We start from the raw sequence: 19930 nt of genomic DNA on the forward strand, positions 1-19930 counted from the left end.
GGAGAGTGGAATGTTTCATTATTTCAAAGAAAATAGTTTAATGGTGCCTAAAAATATTGTGTCCAAAACTACTCCTGGAGATCTTTGCCGGGTCCTGTTAACTTCGTACCAAAGAGGAATGCTTTTTATCCCTGTTGAGCAGAAATTATGAAATAAGCTAAGAAATTGCAACCGGTGGTGTTAAAATGTAAACATTAGGGCAGAGGGGAGAAGTAAGAACGAGTAAATAGCATTTGTGTCGTCTAGGTTGACTCCTTTCCAACTTCCCAATTTTCTGTGTCTGATCTTCTCTTCAGAGAAGAGGAACGAGTGAGGGACTTCTGCCTCTGGGTCTTTGGCGTGTTGGGGTTGAGTTGTTGGTTGGCGAGGCTCCTGGCTCGTTCCGAAACAGGCCCAGTCTTTCACCAGTTCTGTGCCGTCTCCATTAGCCAAATCACCCTCTCTCTTCTGCTGTCCACTCCCTCCGTGACCTTCTTCCTGCCTGCATTCAGAATCAGGAAGTTCAAGTCCTGCCCCGGCCCTTTTCCAACTGCTGGCTGTGGCCCCCTTGCTCCTGTCTCTTCATTTCGTCATCTGAAAATGGAAATAACCGTACCTAACGCGAAGGGGAAGATCAAAAGGAGACCTTACAGGCCACGTACCTGGCACGGAGAAGCACGTGGCCCACGTCTGTTCCTTCCCTCCTACTCCGGCAGCTCCCCCTCCCCTCCCCTCCACCGCTGCTTTATTTTTCTGAAGATGTCACTTTCATCCTGTTGCCTAACCCGGGCTTTAAGCATGAGACTCAGCTCCGTGGTCTGATTAAGAGCGGAGACAATGGTTTCTCAACCTTGATCATTCCCCACGTGGGTCTTCTTAAACATCTTATTCTCTTTAAAAAAAAAAAAAATTTTTTTTTTTTTTTAATTTGAGAGAAAGAGAAAGAGACAGAGCAAATGGGGGAGAGGGGCAGAGGGAGAAAGAGAGAATCGCCATCAGGCTCCACGCATAGTGCAGAGCCTGATGCAGGGCTGGATCCCACGATCCTGGGGTCATGATCTGAGCTGAAATCAAGAGTCAGATGCTCAACCGACTAAACCCCCCAGGAACCCCGACATTGTATTCTTAATCTCCTTTCATGAAATTTTTTCAACATAGATATGCTATCGGCTTATGTACTGTGTGTGTGTCCACACCGTAGAATCGTCACCCCCCTGGAGACATCGTCACCCCCACTGAGAATGCGTGGCATAGACCAGGAAATCTAAATGCTAAATTCAAATCCTGGCTTTGCCACATACGAGCTGGATGGCCTTGAGCAAGTGACATAACCTCTCCTCCCCTCAGTGTCCTCACCTGTTAGCGTTACAGCTGATTCTGGGGTCACTGGGTTACATGAGTTCACATCTGCTGTGCTGCATGAAGGTTTGCTGTGGTTATGCCCAAGCCCCCCCTCCTCCTACCCCCCCCCACCGCCACCAGCCCGTAGCAGAAAGTGGGAATATCCTAGGCTAGGATTCAAGGCATAAGCATATCCTTACCTCCTTTTGCTGGGTCTCCCCCACAAAGCTTTATTCAGACCAAGTCACCTGTCTTGTGTGTCTGTGCCTATCGCTGCCACGCTGTTCCCGCCAGCCTCACGGCGTCTCCACTATGGCTCTCGCCTGGAAGCCCGCCCAGCACCCTTATCCCTCTACCCAACAGAAACCAGGCTACTGTTGTCAGTTACCGTCTCCACTGGAAGAGAAACTGAGGGTGATAAGGACTTGCAAGCGAGTGTAGGGAAGACAAATCTCTTTTTTTCCCCGTAGTTTATTTATTTATTTTGAGGAGGGGGAGGGGCAGAGAGAATTTCCCAGGCAGGCTCCATACTGTCAGTACAGAGCCCGACGTGGGGCTCGATTTCAAGAACCAAATTGTGAGATCACGACCTGAGCCAAAATCAAGAGTCGGACACTCAACTGACTGAGCCACCCAGGTGCCCCCAAAGGACAAATAATTCTTATCCTTCACTGGATTCTGCCAGTCTTCCCAGGGTCCCATCTGTAAGGTGTCTCAGAGGTCCCGTCCGAGTCACCCGAAACAGTTGGGGAGGAGGAAAAATAATTTCCCTTCTACCCTTCTGAGTTCTTGGCTGAGGCCTCTGTAACAAACGACTACCAAAAGAAACACAAATAGGTTATTAACATGTATGCATCGTATATACCTGGGGGGTAGGCAGGAAAAATGAGTGTCTCCTCACGTTGGCTTAGAATTCAGGCTTAAACACCTGCTTAATAAGGAGAAGGCAGGGGTATGCGTTCTTCTCGGGAGAGAGTCAGTGATTTGGAGGAAAGATGGAAGGGTCTTTGGAAGAAGAGATGGGAGGGGTGACAGTTTGTGACCCAGTGTGTCCGGATGTGGTGGGGACTTCTAGTCTCCTCTCCTGTGACAAGTGTCAGTGCTCCCCGGTGGGTGGTAGAAACTCCAGGGGAGAGGATCTATGGCAACCGAGCTCCTTTTGGGGACTCTGAGTTCAGGCAGATCGGGAGGGTCAGAGACAGCCTCCCCCGTATCTGCTCTTTCTGGAGCTCAAAATGATCAAAGTGGCACATTTGGTGACATCGCATTCTGCTGCTCTTCACAAGGAACAGCTCAGGCGAGGGGGAGAAGCCACTGGGTCTGTCAGAGGGAGGGGTGAAGACCGGCCCAAGGAATGGGGCAGCACAGTGGGGGAGCCCTGGGGAGGGGTGAGCAGGGGCCCAGGGAGAACCTGTCCAGCCTTTACCGAGGTCTGTGGAGGCGTGGCCCGTGCGGGAAGGCGGCTGGGGCTCTCCCGTGGCTCGGAGTGGACAGAGAAGGCGAAGCCCAAGCAGCACTTTCCTTGGCCCATTTCTCAGGGTGGTGCTTGCGGCCTCAGGGATGAGGTCACGTCTCCCTCAGGGCCGCCGGGCAGGCTCGCTCGCCACTGGCCATAAAACGGCCTGTTCCTCAAGCCCAGGGCTCCTCTCCCCCGGTGCAACCTCCTTCGTGTGCAAGCTGTGCGTGCGGGCCTACCACGTGCGTCACCCTGTAGGATTGGGGCGGCGAGGGAACCGGCACAAAAAAGCATCCCACTTGCTGGGCCGTGACCCACGGTCCGGTCTGTTGCCAGCTCCTGTGGGACAGCGAAAGCCGTCGTGTTAGCATCTAGGAGGTGGGCTGGCAGCCGGGCCCGCCAGCCGGGTGAGGTGCGAAGGGGCGCGCAGCCCCCATAGGCACTGGTGGGGAGGTGGTTAGAGCAGGGTGGGACCTCCGGAGGGGAAGGGGAAGGGGCAGGATCTTGCCCGGGCCGTGCTTACTGGCCTGGGGCTGAAACTCCCAGTGAGCAGAGCCCACAAGAGGGGTCAGGCGCGCAGTTTGCATTTTGGAGGAGAATGGTCAATGGGGGCAAATGGCAAGAGGTGTGAGGGCCACCGATGCAGACCCTGGCTGGGGACAAAGACGCAGAGCATCGGATCGCAGAGGTGGTCGCTGACGGGCGGTGGGAGAGGCTGTCCAGGAAGACGGGACAGCTGATGAGGATAACGGTGCAGTGGGTGAGGTTGTCCGGGAAGACTGTGTGACTGCAAGAGAGAGAGAGAGAGAGAGAGTCTTGGCAGGATCCCAGAGAGGCGCTCTCAGGGAAGCAGGAGGGGAGTCACAGGCAGGCGAAGGGAGGCCGAAGCAGCTGGCCCCGCCGGGTGGCCCCTGAGACAGGTGGCTCTGGGGTGGGGATGAGGAAGGGCAGGCGTGGGGGTGGGGTGCCACAGCATCCTGGCCAGAGGGAAAGGAGGAAGGGAAACCGAGGCCGCAGACTTCCTCAAATGCCAGCAGGTCGGTCGCCCGGCTGGCAGCACCGCCGTCCCACCCATAGCTTGGTCCTGGGGTCCTGGCGGCCAGGACCGAGGAGGCCGGGTGGGGAACGCACAGCACAGCCCTGCCCGCAGAAAGACACAGCTCCGACGGCCACAGCAGTGCAGGGGCACAGGCTGCAGGATGGGCCGCGAGGAGCCAGGCAGGCCTCGGAGGAGCCCCCTGATCCTTTAATAAACGTGGCCCACAGGTGCCAGACCCCAGCCAGGCCCCAGGGGAGGGAGGGATCGGCAGTAGAATTTGCCTGGTAGGTGAGCCAGGCAGGTGGGTCCGGGCAGGCACCGGCTTCGAGCCAGGGCAGGCAGCGGGAGAGTAGCCCGGAGAGTCAGGCCCAGCTGTTCCACGTCTGGCGGACCGGGGCGGGCTGTGGGAGACGGTGGGGACAGAGCCTGCCCCGGTTTGTGGGTGAAGCTTGTGCCCGGCACACATGTGCCTCCGGCTTGACCGGAGGGCCTAGGGAGGCCCTGAGTGCCTTGATGGAGGGAGGCGAGGGGAAAATAAAATCAGAAGCCCCTACCAGGTGCCAGGCACTCACTAAGTGCCTTTTGTGCCAATGCGTCTCAGAAGCCACGCACTTGCCAATCTCCTAAGAATTTCATCAAAATGCAGCCTGATTCAGTGGCGGGGCCCGAGGTGCCACATGTCTGTAAGCTCCCGGTGCCTGGGGCCTCGCTTTGGAGAGAGAAGCTGTACTTCGTTTCATCCACACCCCAGGGCAGCCGGGTGAGTACCGTGGGCTCTCTTTTCACACGCAAGGAAACTGAGGTACAGTGGCTTTCGGTGGCTCACGAGACCTACACTGTTTCCTGTCCTGCCCGCCACAATGGGGGCAAATAACACAGCCCCCACACCGTCACGTCCTCCAGTCCCCTGCTTTGTGTGTCCCCCCAGACTCAGTCCCCCAGGTTTGTGAATTCAGACCCTCCTGCCATCAGCTGGCCTCCGGCCTGGAGCTTCTGAGCTCGCCTGCAGCGGTATCTAAAGAAACCAAGCAGGCCTTGGAGTGAACCTCACAGGAAACCAGAGACTATTGGCTAACTTTGCAAATAAAGATGCCCTCGGGGGGGGGGGGGGGCGGGGGTGGGAAGGGAAATACTCCGTGACGGACAGACAGAGGGACGGGGTGGCTGATTGTCACAATTGCCAAGTCCAGAAGTTCCCTTCCCAGGCCCAGCCCAGGTAGGAAACAGAGAACTGGCCAGCACCTGTGGGCTCGCGGGGTGGGGCACGGTGGTCAGAGGTCACCGTGGGTTACAGATGCTGGTTTTCGCTTTACGTGCTAAGAGGGACCACTTTCCGGAAGATGTTGCTGCCGAAGGGCCAAGGGGCTTGAGGGGTGGCGGGCAGCGTGCGATCAGACCATTTGGGACGCGCTCAACGCGGGGTGCGATTAGAAGCATCAGCACTTCCATGCCAGGGGACGAGTAGACATTCCCTGAAAACAAATGGCATCTGGATGGGAGTGAGGAAGTATTAGGCGCTTTTTAAGGTAAATAGTAAGGAAGTTGTTATTTTGTATAAAAAGAGTTCTTATTCTTTTAGAGACTCATACTTACCTGTTTATGGGTGAAATGCTATGATGCCTGGATCTGTTTTTAATTAATGTAGTAGGGTATGAAGTAGAATTGCATGGGACAGTGACCATGAGTTGCTAATGGAAGCTACGTGATGAGCCTGGGGGCTCTCTCTGCCTTTATGTAGGTTAGAAAAGTTTGTAATAAAAAATGTTTAATGTAGAATCTGCATTTTAGTTTTTATTTATTTTTTTAATTTTTTTTCAATGTTTATTTATTTTTAGAGAGAGACAGAGTACAAGCGGGGGGATGGGGGGGCAGAGAGAGAGGGAGACACAGAATCCGAAGCAGGCTCCGGGCCCTGAGCTGTCAGCACAGAACCCGATGCGGGGCTCGAACTCATGAGCCACGAGCTCATGACCTGAGCCCGAGTCAGATGCTTAACCTTAAGACTGAGCCACCTTGCATTTTAAATGTAAATATAACTATGCTTAATACGGATGTAAGAATATGCATGGACATTGGATGGGAAAGGGCAAAAAGCTAGCTGTGGTTGATTCCGGGAAGTTGGATGGTAGAAAGTTTGGTTCTGTCTTGTTTTTCCTTTTCTTCCCGTGCTTTTGTGGTGCCTCCTACGTTTTTTTATAAAGCGCACCACTGCATTTCCCGGGACAACCATTTTAATGAATAAATCGCTGACACAAATTCGATGTCCAATGCTGTTGTAATCACTCTGAGGACACGGCCTCAGAAGGTTCGTGCCGTGGGAAAACCGTCTCAGAAATTATGAGCAGACACACACATGGGTGCAAGAGAGGAGGAAACACGTTGAGGTCCGGTTGACGACTGGCCGGACCCGTCACTTCTCATTACTTGACCTTTATCTCACAGGTTCTGTAGTCTGCGCTCTGTAGGTTGACAGCCGAGCTCAGAGAAAGGCCAGGGAGCTTTAGGATTTCCCCTCCTCCAGAAAAGTTCATTTTCTTTTCCAAATGCGTTAAAGTTTATTTGTGTGTTTAGAGAGACAGAGAGTGCGCGAATGAGCAGGGGAGGGGCAGAAAACGAGGGAGAGAGACCAAACTCCAAGCAGGCTCTGCACTGCCAGCACGGGAGCCCCACCAAGGCCTCGAACCCACAAACTTGGAGATCATGACCTGAGCCGAAGTCAAGAGTCTGACGCTTAATGGACTCAGCTGCGCAGGCGCCCCCCCCCCTTTTTTCAAGTACTTTCATCTCGTTTTAAAATTTTATTTATTTTTGAGGGGCGCCTGGGTGGCGCAGTCGGTTAAGCGTCCGACTTCAGCCAGGTCACGATCTCGCGGTCCGTGAGTTCGAGCCCCGCGTCAGGCTCTGGGCTGATGGCTCGGAGCCTGGAGCCTGTTTCCGGTTCTGTGTCTCCCTCTCTCTCTGCCCCTCCCCCGTTCATGCTCTGTCTCTCTCTGTCCCAAAAATAAATAAACGTTGAAAAAAAAATTTTTTTTAAAAAAATAAAAAAATAAAATTTTATTTATTTTTGAGAGAGAGAGAGGGCACGTGCGCAAGCAAGGGAGGGGCAGAGAGAGAGGACAGAGGATCCCAAGCGGGCTCTGCGCTGACAGCAGACAGCGGGGGCTCAAACTCACGAACCGCGAGGTCATGACCTGAGCCGAAGTCAGACGCTCGAGCGGCTGAGCCACCCAGGCGCCCCCCGAAATGCTTTACACAGAAAACTCAAGGTAGAAAACAACCTGACCCCAAAAGAAAGAAGAAGATTGGATTGTGTGAGAAGCAGACGAGAAAGTTCCCTGGGGAAGCTTCTGCGGGGCAGGTCAGCCCATGCCCGGGGTTGCCTGGGAGGGGACTGGGCCCTGTAAGAGGACGCAGGCAGGAACTGGGCGGCTGAGCCTTGGGCACCACTGTTTGTCTGCCTATCTGTCTGCATGTCCGTCTGTGTGTATGCACGCAAGTATGGTTCCGCGTCTTTTGCCTGCCTCTTTGCTTGGCTTCATTTTCACGCAGGGAATCAAGGCAGGACGTGGCTCTTGCCCGCCCGCCAGGGAAGGGGGCACCGACTGTGTGTCAGCCACACGCCCAGCCATACCCTAGCCGGGCTCCACGGCCGTCACTCTCTGCGTCACAGTGGGTAGGAGAGGCAGTTGGGCTTTGGAAGCCCTGACTCTGCACCTGACCTTGCTAAGCCTTGAGTCCTGCTTTAAAATGAATACCAGCCGTGAGCTGAGGATCGCTGAAGGCAAGTGACAGGTGGAGATCGAATATCTGTATCAAGGGCAAGGTATATCCAGTTCTGACCACACTGTCTGGCCCGTATTTGGTGCTCAAGAAACAATATAGGTTGTCATTGTGGGAAGCCACGGATCGGAAAGTTTGTGCACTTTAAGACCACTAAGCACGTTCAAATGCGGTTACGAGGGGCCGGGAGGAGGACGTATGCCAGAGCCCATCAGGCCAGAACCAGCATCCACTCCCCAGCCCATCCTCCCCCAGGAGACACCTCATCGCGCACCCCTGCCCCCCTCCCGCCCCCCTTCCCCCCCAGGCCGGGTTGTAGAAAGGCAGCAGTATTGGGGAGGGCCCCACACCAGAGACCCTGGCCTCAGAGACCGTCCATCTCAGGGTCTGGGCCATTCAGCTACCCCCTCCCCAGCTCAACCTCTGACCTGGAACAGAGGCCTCGGCTACCCGTTTTGTTCAGGCTCAAATATTTCCCGCTGAAGGTGTTCAGAGCCAGCGCCCTCTGTGCACGAGCCAGACAGGGAGGCGGACTCCTGCCGTCCAACAACGGGTCACAGTTACGGAGAGGCACAGCCACGGTGGCACAGGCCAGGTCTCCGCTGCCTTTTCCGGGAACTTGCTCTAGTTCCCAGCAGCACAGTCCAGGGATTCCAGGGGCTTGCAACACTGGCTCTGCCCAGGAGGGCCAATGCTGGCGCTGCCGGTGGCTGGATCCCGCCCGCCCTCCCTAGGGGCTCAGAAACGCGCTGGAATTCTCTCTGCCCTGCAGCCACACCTCCTCCTCAGGTCTGGCCAAAGAGCAACTATTTCGGATTATGAACCTTTGTAGGGAAGGAAACCTAGCTCGCGTCTCTTTAAATATTTTTCTAAAGTATTTTTGCAGGCCCTCTTTGTCCTTTTCCTTAAACCTAAGTTCCACGTCAAATACAGCACGCTCAAAGAACAGTGTGCAGGCTCACGACTTACAGATCCATCTCGCACCCAACCAGCAGCCAGGCAGCAGGAGAGACCCAGGCCCGCCCCCACCCAGCGGCCCCCCTCACTTGCCTTCCTGACTGCCACCCTGCCCTCCCCGAAATCCCCACAACCCTGATGGTGATGGCCATTGCTCCCTCACTCGTCCTTAGGGCTTTACCCACCTAGATATGCATCCCTGCACAATATGCATTGTCGTTGCCCGCTCCTGACCTTTATATGCACGGATGCACACAGTCGGTCTGCTCTGGAGTCTGCATTTTTAAAATGCATCCGTGCCGTGGGAGATGTGGATGAACGCGCGCAAATGTTCGCGGTGGCGTCGTCCACAGAGACCTCGCCCTGCAAGCCAGCCAGGAGTATGACGGTGAGGTAGATAATCGTGGACTGCTCGCACACTGCCTGCTTATACAGCAATGGCAGTGAGCGGGCTTGACCCTAGGGAACATGCCTATGCTCAGTGCCTTCGGCTTCAGCGCCCCCCCCCCCACACCCACCCCTGCTCCCCCACCTCCACCTTCGTTTACCTGGAAGATTGTCCCGGCTTCAAGACTCAGCTGAAATGATCCAGTCCCTGGGTCTCCCCCTAGCTTTTCTTCTGATAGTCGGCTACTGAACAGTAACCACAATTCCCAGGGACTGTATCTTAGCGACGTTTACCTCCATAGAATTCAGCACAGCACCTACTGTTGGGGAAGTCAAATAAAAACTAAGATCTCCAACCCAGAAAAAACCTCTCACAGAGATAACAGGGAAAACACGGTTACTGTTAAACAGACAGGCCACCAGAATGTGATGGGCATCGCGGACCATCCGCTGAGAGACGGCAGAGATGGGGGGGAGACGGAATCTCACCCTTTCACAGGGCCCAGCGGTTAGGATCCCTGCCGTGAGAGAGCACACCTAGTTCTCAGCCACGCACTGTCATCCTAACTCTACCGTGATAACCGAAGGGACCGTCTGTGATAGCTGGCTGGCTTCTTCCAGAGAAGAAATAGACTCCTATCTTTAAGACGGGAAGATTTTTGCAATTTGAAACAGAAGGGCACCCACCCAAGTTAGGCTCCTACCCTTCCAGAGAAACTGGGAGACACAGGTGCTAATTCTTGATGTTTATATTTCCTTTTTTTTTTTTTTTTAAGTTTATTTATTTTGAGAGAGACAGAGACGGCGCGAGCGGGGGAGGGGCAGAGCGAGGGAGAGAGAGAGGCCCAAGCAGGCTTCGTGCTGTCAGCGCGGGGCCAGATGCGGGGCTTGAACCCATGGAACCGCGAGATCATGACCTGGGCCGAAACCAGGAGTCAGGGCTCTACAGACTGAGCCACCCAGGTGCCCCTTGATGTTTATATTTCAAAGAAAGGAGCCCCAGGCCCCTGAGAAAGATTCCTGGGACATAAAGCAGGCAAAAGAAGTGATCGCATTCCCAAAAGGACACATGTCCTCATTTCAAAGAGAGGAGAAAACACTCCAGTGATGAGTTTCCTTTTGTTTTGTTTTTCTTTTTAATTTTTTTTGTGTTTTATTTTATATTTGAGAGAGATAGCGAGCATGAGCAGGGGAGGGGCAGAGAAACGGAATCCGAAGCAGGCCCCAGGCTCTGAGCTGTCAGCACAGAACCCTACTCGGGGCTCAAACTCACGATCGGTGAGATCATGACCTGAGCCCAAGGCAGACGCTTAACCGACTGAGCCCCCCAGGCGCCCCCAGTGACGAATTTCCTAAAGCAAATGCCCTAGGAAGGAGGAGGCAGAGGACAATCTCTTCCCTTATTTTCAGCAGGGAGAATTAAGCCTCTTATTTTGAATTGTTATTTGTCCTTACAAAGATACCTAATTAGCTTAGTTAATAATTTATTTAAAATCCATCTCTTCCTCAATTGCCTGAAAAAAGCCCTAAAACATTTCCTTTCAGAATTTCACAGTTGGGCAGGGACGGATAAATACCACAATGTGCTCGGAAGATGAAAGGAAGGGGTGGTGTGTCCAACCCAGAGCAAAAGCAGCTTCCGGAGAGGGGTGGCTCACCCAGGAGGCTCTCGCCTCCGGTCTGGCTTCCTCCTGTTGCTGCTTCTGGCTTGGGGTGTTTGGCCCGTGCAAACGCTGGAGGGCGGGTAAGGCCCTGTGGTCGCAGGTAGATTGGTTGCCGAGGTGTAGACAGCCGCTCCGTTTACTTGCACGGGGGACGGGCTGCAAGGTGCAGAATGTGCCCTTCTAGCTCCTTGGCGTGCAGTTCAAGGCCCTTCCACCTGCCCCTCTTTTGCCCTCTCATCCTTACCTCTCCCTGCATCCCCCAGGGTGTCTCTTACAAAACCGGCTGTCCTTGTAAGTGGGAAAACCATCAGGACCTGGGAAAACCCTGTGCCCAAGCAGCCAGGGGTGTGGGCTTGGGGGCCCCACTGGAAACCTTCCTCTGTAGGCCAAGGTGAAGACTTGTCAGGGCCGAAATCGACTGATCCAGCTCTCTGCCTCCAGATGGAACCTCATCTGAACTCGGGCAGGCTGTGAGCCCAGAGGCGTCATGTTCCCTGGGCAGGACACTGAAGAGTCACTTCTCGTGTGACCCTAAGCCGTGCTTTTACCGCCCCAGGACGCAGGTCGTGCTTAAAGACTATTTCCTTCTGTTCAGTCCTTGTCGAAAAATTAAGACACGCCAGAAGGTCTGGTGTTGCGTTTTGTGAACGACATCCGTGTCACCGTGTGTTTGAAGGCAGGGGATGAGCTGAGCCTACAGCCTTCAGCCTCTTCGTCTCCAGAGAAAAGGACTCCAAATTTCCTTGCCACCATTGATGAGAGCTAGATTCGGGGGTCTGGCCGTGAGGACTCCCTAGGTGTGGCTGGAGAGGAAATGTCCCCGCCTTCTTCATTTCCTGACTGCCTGCCTTTTGCCTGACGGTCAGACTACCGGGTTCTGAGTCCCGAGGGGAGAGACCCGGGGAAAGTGTTCAGGCTCGCATCGTGGACCATCTTCTTTGGCGGGGGAGGGAGGGGGCTGTGACTACCATTTCTCGTTCCAACTCTAGAGAAGTGTGGTCCACAATAGCCTGCACCCTCCTCCAAGAGGGGAAGCCTGGGGGCGAGGCGGGAGCATGGCTCTGTGGAGAGATACACCTGGTTCTACAGTTCCCTGGACACGCTTCCCCGATCTCCCGGAGCCTCTGCTGGCTCATTTGTACGGGAGGGACAACCATCGCATGCGGGCCTGTAGGCAGAATCGAAGAGGGGCTTGTGTATGGAGTGTGCTAGTCCGTGGGCACCGAAGAAGGGCAGCCTCCTCTCCTTCCGCAGCGGGCTCTCCGAGGATAACTTCAGGCTCTGGAACATTCTCAGGCTCAATGGCACCCCCACAAAGAACGATGGGGTCAGGGCTCTAGCAATCTGTACTTTCCTCTAATTCCCTTTGGTTCCAAAGAACAAAAATGATGGGGCACCTGGGCGGCTCAGTCGGTTAAGTGTCCCGCTTCGACTCGGGTCATGGTCTCACGGTCCGCGGGCTCGAACCCCGAGTCGGGCTCTGTGCTGACAGCGCAGGGCCTGGAGCCTGCTTCCCATTCTGTGTCTCCCTCTCTGTCTGCCCCTCCCCAGCTCTCACTGTCTCTCTCTCTCTCTCTCAAAAAAGTAAACAAACATTGAAAAAGAAAATTAAACCACAATTTTATCGGCATTTAGACGGAGCCTCTAACCCGGTCTTCACTCAGGGGCCTAAAAAGCCATGAGCGGAGACCCCAGAGGGAAAACCACCAACTGGCCAAGGAACGTCAAACACAAGAAGACGCACAGGATCCAGCAGGCAGTGAGCAGGATGTGAAGGCAAAAGATGGGGGAAGAGGCCCGAAAAGGATGTGGTACTGAAGAGGAAAGTGGACTTGGGCCACTTAAATGAAAAGGGAAGTAGAGAACAGGGAAGCTGATTGGAAACACTGGGTAAATGATGACCCCAAAAAAGTTAAAAAATAAATGAGCAGGCCTGAGAAAAGGAAGTGGGCCAGAGTTGGAGGGGGGGTGGGGGCGGGCAGCAGGGCAGGATCGGAGAGGGAGGGAGCTTATACTTGGGTGGGAAACGCATGTGCGCTCAAAGCTCTGCTTCTGGGTTCAGCACAGACTCTTGCAGCTGGACGGCATTTAGCAAAAGCTTGACTTACGGGAAGAGAGGGCGAGGAGGCCTGAGAACGGCCGGGAGGGGTTGTGTGCTTGCTGGCCACGGCCCTCAGCGGGTGCTTCACCCCAACACCTATCCTTCCTCTCACACCCCCATCTGTATGACACCCGGCTGATGAGGCCCCGCAGAGAAAGCTTATCTGCTTGGATCCCTCACTCGGTTCCTGGTGGCCTCGGGGGCCTGGAAAGCCCGTGTCCGGCCCATCAGACCCCCGGCGGCCCTTCAACCTGCCCCGGAGACCACCCTCGAGGACTGTCCCCAGCTTTAAGCTCATCTCCCAGTCCTGGGACATCTCAGAAGCTCCAGGAATTAGAGGATCCACCTTTCCCAAAAAGTTCCCTCCCTTGATAAGGCTACCAAATTCAGAGGAACATTCAACGCACGAGGCATCCACTAAGCGCTCAGGGTTCAAGCAAGGGCCGCTGGCCTGGGATCAGGAAAGACACTTGTGTGCCCTGTCGGCACGTCTGGGAACCGGACAATTAAAAGGCCACCGTCATTACCAGTCCCACAGGGCAATTTGGAATGAAGGTCTAGGATACAATACTTGTATTCCCACAAGTATTCCTGGGGCATTGGCTCTGTGCCAGGCCCCTCCCTCTGTTCAACACTGGTCCACAGAGCTGAAGGAGACACCGGTCCTCGCTCAGGAACTCCCAGTCTCGGGCAGGACAGACAGGCTGGCCGCGTGTGAGCCCCCACTGCAGCCGTGCCACAGGCCAGCTGTGCGGCCTTGAGCAAGTTACTTGCCTTCTCTGAGTACATCTACTTGTCCATAGAGATCGTTATCCTTTTACGTGTCGGCTTCCATTTATTGAGCATGAACCACAGGCTTCCATATTAGACTGTCGGCTTACTTATTTCATTTTCCACGTAACTCGTATTTTTGTTCATTTTTAAAATGTCAAGTGAATTAAATGAAAACTCCCCCCCCCCCCCCAGGTAATATGTGTTTAGCAATGAGCCTGGGAACGGAGTAAAAATTCAGTAAAGGTTTGTTTACTCTCCCCTTGGCCCTCTCCCCCCAGAAAATCTGAAAAGAAAATACCTGTTATTTCAGGGGAAAAAAAAAATAAAAAGAACTTTACGGATGGGATATCCACAACGCCTAGGGTGGGAGTGAACAGCACAACAGTTCACGGGAGACCCGGATGGTTGCAGAGGTCCAAAGTGCTTCTGTTTCCTCACCAAATGCATTTATTTGAGTGCCTGCTGTATGCAACACACTGTGCCGGGCGCAATCCTCAGAATGGCGCTGTGGGCAGACGTGAGAATGACTCCCAGTCTTGCAGATGAGGGACGTCAGGCTCAGAGGTTCCAAGTTCACCCGAGGTCACTTGGCCAGAGGGCAGAGGTGAGATTCAGCCAAGGGAGAGCCCGAGCCTGCCCACCTCCCCGCTGTCCCTCCTCAGTGACCCAGGGACTCCTGCTCGATTTAGAGGAGATCCCTGTGGGTAGGGCACAGTGCCAAGGGTGGAAATTAAGCCTATTTCATGCAGATTTGGCAAAATCAAGCCAACCCACCAGCACAGTTTCTGGGCTGCTGGCCCCAGCACAGGCACGAAGAGATGCCACACAGTCTCATTGTCCTTGGCCTCCTGTCAAGGCCAGCTCCGCCAGCTCCTTTCCCTGGGGGAGAAGGGGGAAGGAAGAGGGCCGTAGCTCCAGGATCCCTGACTTACGACCACTGAGGGCTTGACTCACTTGCTCCTACACGGCTGCGCGTCTGGAAAGACGTTCAGCAAGCCACCTGCACGCAGGTAGGAATTTCCCCGTCTCCCCATATCTCCGCTCGAGCCATTTCAACCGGACATTTGTGTAGCTCACAAAGGGTAGCATCTCAGCCATTTTCTGTGGTTGAACTTAAACATTGTTTTTGTTTAAGTTTATTTATTTTGAGAGAGCGAGAGAGCGCACGCAGGAGGGGCAGAGACAGAGGGAGAGAGACAATCCCCAGTGGGCTCTGTGCTGACAGTGTGAGGCTCGATCCCACAAACCCATGGGCCCATGACCTGAGTCGAAATCAAGATTCAGACGCTCACGGCGCCTGGGTGGCCCAGTCGGTTGGGAGTCTGACTCTCGGTTCCAGCTCAGGTCATGATCTTGCAGTCCCTGAGTTCGAGCCTCACACCAGGCTCTGCGCTGACAGCACAGAGCCGGCTTGGGATTCTCTCTCCCTTTCTCTTTGCCTCTCCTGTGCTCGCTCGCTCACGCTCCCTCTCAAAATAAATGAATAAAAACTTTAAAAAAGAGAGAGAGAGGTGCTTGACTGACTGAGCCGCCCAATCACTGCTAAATTTAAACGTTATTGATTAAGGTCACAGCCAGAGATTTGTCTCTGAGAAAAGGGTATTGGCTGCTGAAAGCCAGGAACGCATACACTCTCCCTGGAGATGCTGGGAACGTCAGCCCAGGCTGAGAGGGCCCAGGGCAGAAAGGCTTAACCCCCTTCGTCCCAGAAGAATCTGGATAAGATGCAAAGATGGGCCAGAACACAAAGCAGAGGCTGCGAGGGCGGGCCCTCACTTTGAAAGAGACACAGTCTGGGCAAAACCGGTGTGAAAAGGAGGCAGCAGGGTGTGGACACTCCCTTGGTTAAAAAGTGCGAACTTTGCTTTTGGTTGTGGTGGGGAGGGAGGCAGTGACAACCAGGAGGCGTGCTATGAACATGCTTAGGGTTTCTCAGGGGCCCGTCTGTGGCATCACAAGGAAGAGGAGGAGGCCTCCGAGGGCCAGGGAGAAAGGGGAGCCCTTGCAGCCTCTGGAGTGAAGAACAAGCAAGCCCTGGCTAGGGAGGAGGGGGAGGAATGCGAAGTGTGACTTCCCACCCTGTGCAGAAACGTCTTCCCCTTCAATTTTTGTTCTGAAGGAAGCGGGGATTAAGAATCATGGGGAAGACCAGGCCAAAGTGAGGGCAGGGCTGGTCATTATGGGGTGAATTCGCCACCCGGGCCCAGCACAACAGGCTACTGGAGCACGGTCCCCCAGACGGGCTCCGCACCCCTTTCATGACCCTGCGATGGCAGTGGTGACACCCTCTTCACTTGACCTTGAGGGGTGGCCGTCTGTGGCTGTCTGCTTAGAACTAAGGCATTTCCGACTTTTGGTGCTAACCCCAGAAAAGTCCTGGGCAAACGGAGACGAGGTGGTCACTCTAGAGTGTATGACTCTGTCTTATCCCTTCAGGAAGAGAAGGACCTGTTGGTTCCAAAAGGAAGGGGAAGAGAAAGGGACCTCAAAAACAAAGATGAGGGGCTCCGCGTACAGGTCTGCTCGAGGCTCTGGAGAGTATCTGAGACCTCTCTCTTCAGTCTTGGCTTCCTATGGGCCAAATTGGGGTCCAGAGGGTGGAGGGGTGGGGATAAGGAAGGAAGCGGAGAATCGCTTGGGGAAGTTTGGACTACAAGTGTGAATTATGGCTGCACCCCCACCATCCTACCCCCTGTTCTCCACACCCGTAGTCCTCTCTCCCACTATTGACACCCTGGTCAACCTTTTGGGTAGACGTTTGACGATCCAAGAAGAAAAGATCTGCCTCAAGCTTTAAAAGGTCTAGATTCAAACGTTAGCTGAGCCGTTCGCTGCACAGCTGTGAACAAGTCCCTGAACCTCTCAGAGACCTGACTTCCTCTTCCGTCAGGGGAATCCTTTATAGCCTCCGTCAGGAGTCTGTCCGTCTTGGGGATTAAACAAGATGATGTGTGACACTGGGAAGTGTATCAGTTAGGCGCCCGACGGATACTTGTTTCTTTCAGCCTGCCCATGTGTGGGGCCAGCTAGAATCCCAACTGTTTCTCTGAGAACTAATACTGTTATTTGTTTTCCTCTTTGATCCAGGCCGTCGCCATGCCTACCCACTCCCCCAAATCAACTTTGGAATACTTTGAGTACGATGAGTCGGCCGAAGCCTGTGATATGGGGGACGTTGTGGCCTTCGGGACCGTCTTCCTGTCCATACTTTACTCCCTTGTTTTTGCCTTTGGCCTGGTGGGAAATTTGCTGGTGGTGTTTGCCCTCACCAACAGCCGGAAGCCCAAGAGTATCACCGACATCTACCTCCTGAACCTGGCCTTGTCGGATCTGCTCTTTGTAGCCACGTTGCCTTTCTGGACTCACTACCTGATGAGCGAGCAAGGCCTTCACAACGCCGTGTGCAAACTGTCTACCGCCTTCTTCTTCATCGGCTTTTTTGGAGGCATATTCTTCATCACCATCATCAGCATCGACAGGTACCGGGCCATCGTCCTGGCCGCCAACTCCATGAACACCCGGACCGTGCAGCATGGCGTCACCATCAGCCTGGGCGTCTGGGCGGCAGCCATCTTGGTGGCAGCACCTCAGTTCATGTTCACAAAACAAAAAGAAAACGAGTGCCTTGGTGACTACCCTGAGGTCCTGCAGGACCTCTGGCCCGTTCTCCGCAACGTGGAGGCAAATTTGCTTGGTTTCCTGCTCCCCCTGCTCGTTATGAGCTACTGTTACTTCAGAATCATGCGGACACTGTTTTCCTGCAAGAACCACAAGAAAGCCAAAGCCATTAAGCTGATCTTCCTGGTGGTCGTCGTGTTTTTTCTCTTCTGGACACCCTACAACATCATGATTTTTTTAGAGACGCTTAATCTCTATGACTTCTTTCCCAATTGTGACATGAAGAAGGATCTGAGGTTGGCCCTCAGTGTGACTGAGACGATTGCATTCACCCACTGTTGCCTCAACCCCTTTATCTATGCGTTTGCTGGAGAGAAGTTCAGAAGATACCTTTACCACCTGTATAGGAAATGCCGGGCCGTCCTGTGTGGTCGTCCTGTCCACGTCGGTTTCTCCCCATCTGAATCACAAACGAGCAAGCGGGAAAGCATTCTGAGCAGTGATTTTACTCACCACACCAGTGATGGAGATGCGTCCATCCTTCTCTGAGGGGATCCCCAAAGCCTCGCCCCTCTAGAGAGCCCAGAGTTCCCAAGCCTGCCACTGAATAACGAAGACAGATTTTTTGTTTGTTTGTTTCTTACGTGCAAGACATGACGGACCGAATCCTCCAAAACAACCCTGAAGCGTTTCTGAGCGTCGTGCCCAAAATTTGAGGGATGAGGGGTAGGCACGTCTCTAACTGCAAATGTCAGAGCTTTCTGTTCACAAAGGACAAAAATTCAACTCGCTGTAGCTTAGCTAAAGAGGAGGCGGGGCGTATTATTCACATGGTAGCGTGAGCAAGAGAGTGGCTGAGCCCTCAGAGTATGTAGAAACTAGGGCTTGAGTCCAGCTAGAATTTTCCTCTCTAGGGCTCTCAAATCTCTGAGTGGTGACAGAACTCCCAGACACAGCTTAGCCAACAGAGTGGGACTGAGAACCACTCCTCTCTGGTCCCAAGGTTAAAATTCCCAGGGAAGGGCTCTCATTGGCCGAGTTTGAATCAGATGCCCCTCCCTGGACCAGGTTGTGGTTTTCACGCGGAGGAGAATAGATAAAATGGAGGCGTCCATTCCAATCTCATGGTGAGAGGTGCAGGAAGACATATGTCCAAGCAGCCGGGGGCGGGGGGGGGGGGTGCTATTTTGACCCAATAGAACAAGAGCTGCCCACCTACCTTCCCATGTATCTGGCCCAGCCTCCTCACCGATCACACCAGCCAGCACGCACTGCCAGCCTGCTCTTCCTTAAACCCTTCTCTATCATGCCTCCAGACCCGCGAAGGCAGTCCAGTGCCCCCTGCATCCAGTCCGAGACCCTCCATCATGTGGTCCCACCAACAGGTTCTCCATTTCGTCCCCTTCCCCCAAAGAATCCAGCCTCTTGGCCAACCGGATCTCTTCCATCACGCATCCTCACCTGCTCCTGGGTGCAGGGAGATCAAGAGAAGGGACCCTGACCCAAACTGACAAGGAATGGTCTCCAATCCCACCTTCGTCACTCGTCAGCTGGGTAGCTTGGGGCCAGCCCAGCTTCAGCTTCCTTATCTATAGAATGGAAACCATGGCACTGTTCTCCTAGGGAGCCTCCTTCCCGGCAGGAGAAACCAGCCACCAGCCCTGGCAGGTGCCACCCCTCTTCTCTGGTTTCCAGACCTCGGCTTTCCCCCGACCTGGTGCAGCGCTTACACGGCAAACCTGCCTTGAATATCCCTTTCCAGTGGCCTCGCGGCAAACCCCTGCCCATCCGGAGGGAACCCCCATCCTTCATGCCAACTTGGAGAGCCAAGGTCACAGACACTTTCACGTGTTTAGAGTTGAAAGCATCACGTGCAGACCCTTTCATAATCTATTTGTCTCTTCACATCAGACCCCAAACGGTTCTCGGTTTCTATGTAGTTTTGTACCGTTTGCTTTAGAAGGCTCTGCCAGGCTGTGCACTGGTCGAAGGCAACTGACTCATCTCTGTATTTCTGACACATCCTTGGGAGTCATCGTGTTGGTTCAGTCGGTGATAGAATGAATCGTGTTGCAGCAAGATCACGTCTCCTGCTTTGCTCACCATTGTTCTGTTGATAAACATTCTGCTAGTTGCCAGTATTTAGCAAATATATATTTCACAGCACTTTGGTCTGCTTAATTTCCTTTCTCCTCTTCAGTTATTTCCTTTGGATGGATTCCTCCATCATGGGGATAACTGGGGTCGAAGGGCACAGCAAGGTTTTGGCTTTTTTTTTTTTAATTTATTTTTTTAAGGTTTTGGCTTTTGACCCATAACACGGGAAATCAGTTTATTACAAAATCTTAATTGAGCATATATGGCACGCAACCTGTAAACTCGGATCCTGAGCGGCCCCAAAGGTAAGTGAGACCAGGCCGCTGCCCTTTGTGATTTAACATTCAAGTGCAGAACAGAGAAGTGAACAAGAAAAGACACTTTGCATGAATTGGTAACACGAGAGCCGTCTGACCTGAGTCTTTAAGGGTGAGGAGCTCTCCAGGCGACGGAGGGGATGGCATTCTAGGCTCAGTGAATGGCATATGGAAAGGAGGTGTGTGAGGGCATGGGGATCTTAACATGAGAAAGGCATGTGAATTTCGAAAGGCATTCGGAGCAGAGTGGGTGGGGAGAGCCTTCTGGAACATTGGCTCAAACAACTAACAAGAGGGCGTATTTTCCCCAGGCTGCCCACAAGTTTTCTCTACTATTACTTGAACCTCATTGCAACCTTCGGGTCATAAAACTTTCAATGAAACTTTAACTCGTTTCTGGACTCCCACGAAAAGAGGGAA

At 53.7% G+C, this 19930-nt stretch overlaps 1 protein-coding gene across 4 annotated transcripts; it reads left to right on the top strand.

The window, feature by feature from the left end:
• Positions 1–3796: 3796 nt before the first annotated feature.
• CX3CR1 (C-X3-C motif chemokine receptor 1) lies at positions 3797–19262 on the top strand. Of its 4 annotated transcripts, none has more exons than XM_019810907.3 (2): positions 3797–4575; positions 16566–19262. In XM_019810907.3, exons 1-2 carry the CDS (start codon positions 4456–4458, stop codon positions 17643–17645), a joined length of 1200 nt encoding a protein of 399 aa, XP_019666466.2. In that variant the 5' UTR covers positions 3797–4455; the 3' UTR covers positions 17646–19262. The 4 variants fall into 4 exon arrangements, with proteins under 4 accessions (XP_019666466.2, XP_003992272.1, XP_044893772.1 ...); XM_003992223.6 differs by lacking the exon at positions 3797–4575 and adding an exon at positions 4929–5031; XM_045037837.1 differs by lacking the exon at positions 3797–4575 and adding an exon at positions 13703–14082.
• The last annotated feature ends 668 nt before the right edge of the window (positions 19263–19930 follow it).

Source organism: Felis catus, chromosome C2 (assembly GCF_018350175.1).
Source record: "Felis catus isolate Fca126 chromosome C2, F.catus_Fca126_mat1.0, whole genome shotgun sequence".
Taxonomy (NCBI): Eukaryota; Metazoa; Chordata; class Mammalia; order Carnivora; family Felidae; genus Felis; species Felis catus.

Bases quoted from the DNA above. Each gene is read 5' to 3' on its own strand.
- CX3CR1 (XM_045037837.1), top strand. From the start codon at position 13,945: ATGCAACACACTGTGCCGGGCGCAATCCTCAGAATGGCGCTGTGGGCA. The intron at 14,083-16,565 runs GTGAGATTCAGC...TCTTTGATCCAG, and splicing joins CACTTGGCCAGAGGGCAGAG to GCCGTCGCCATGCCTACCCA.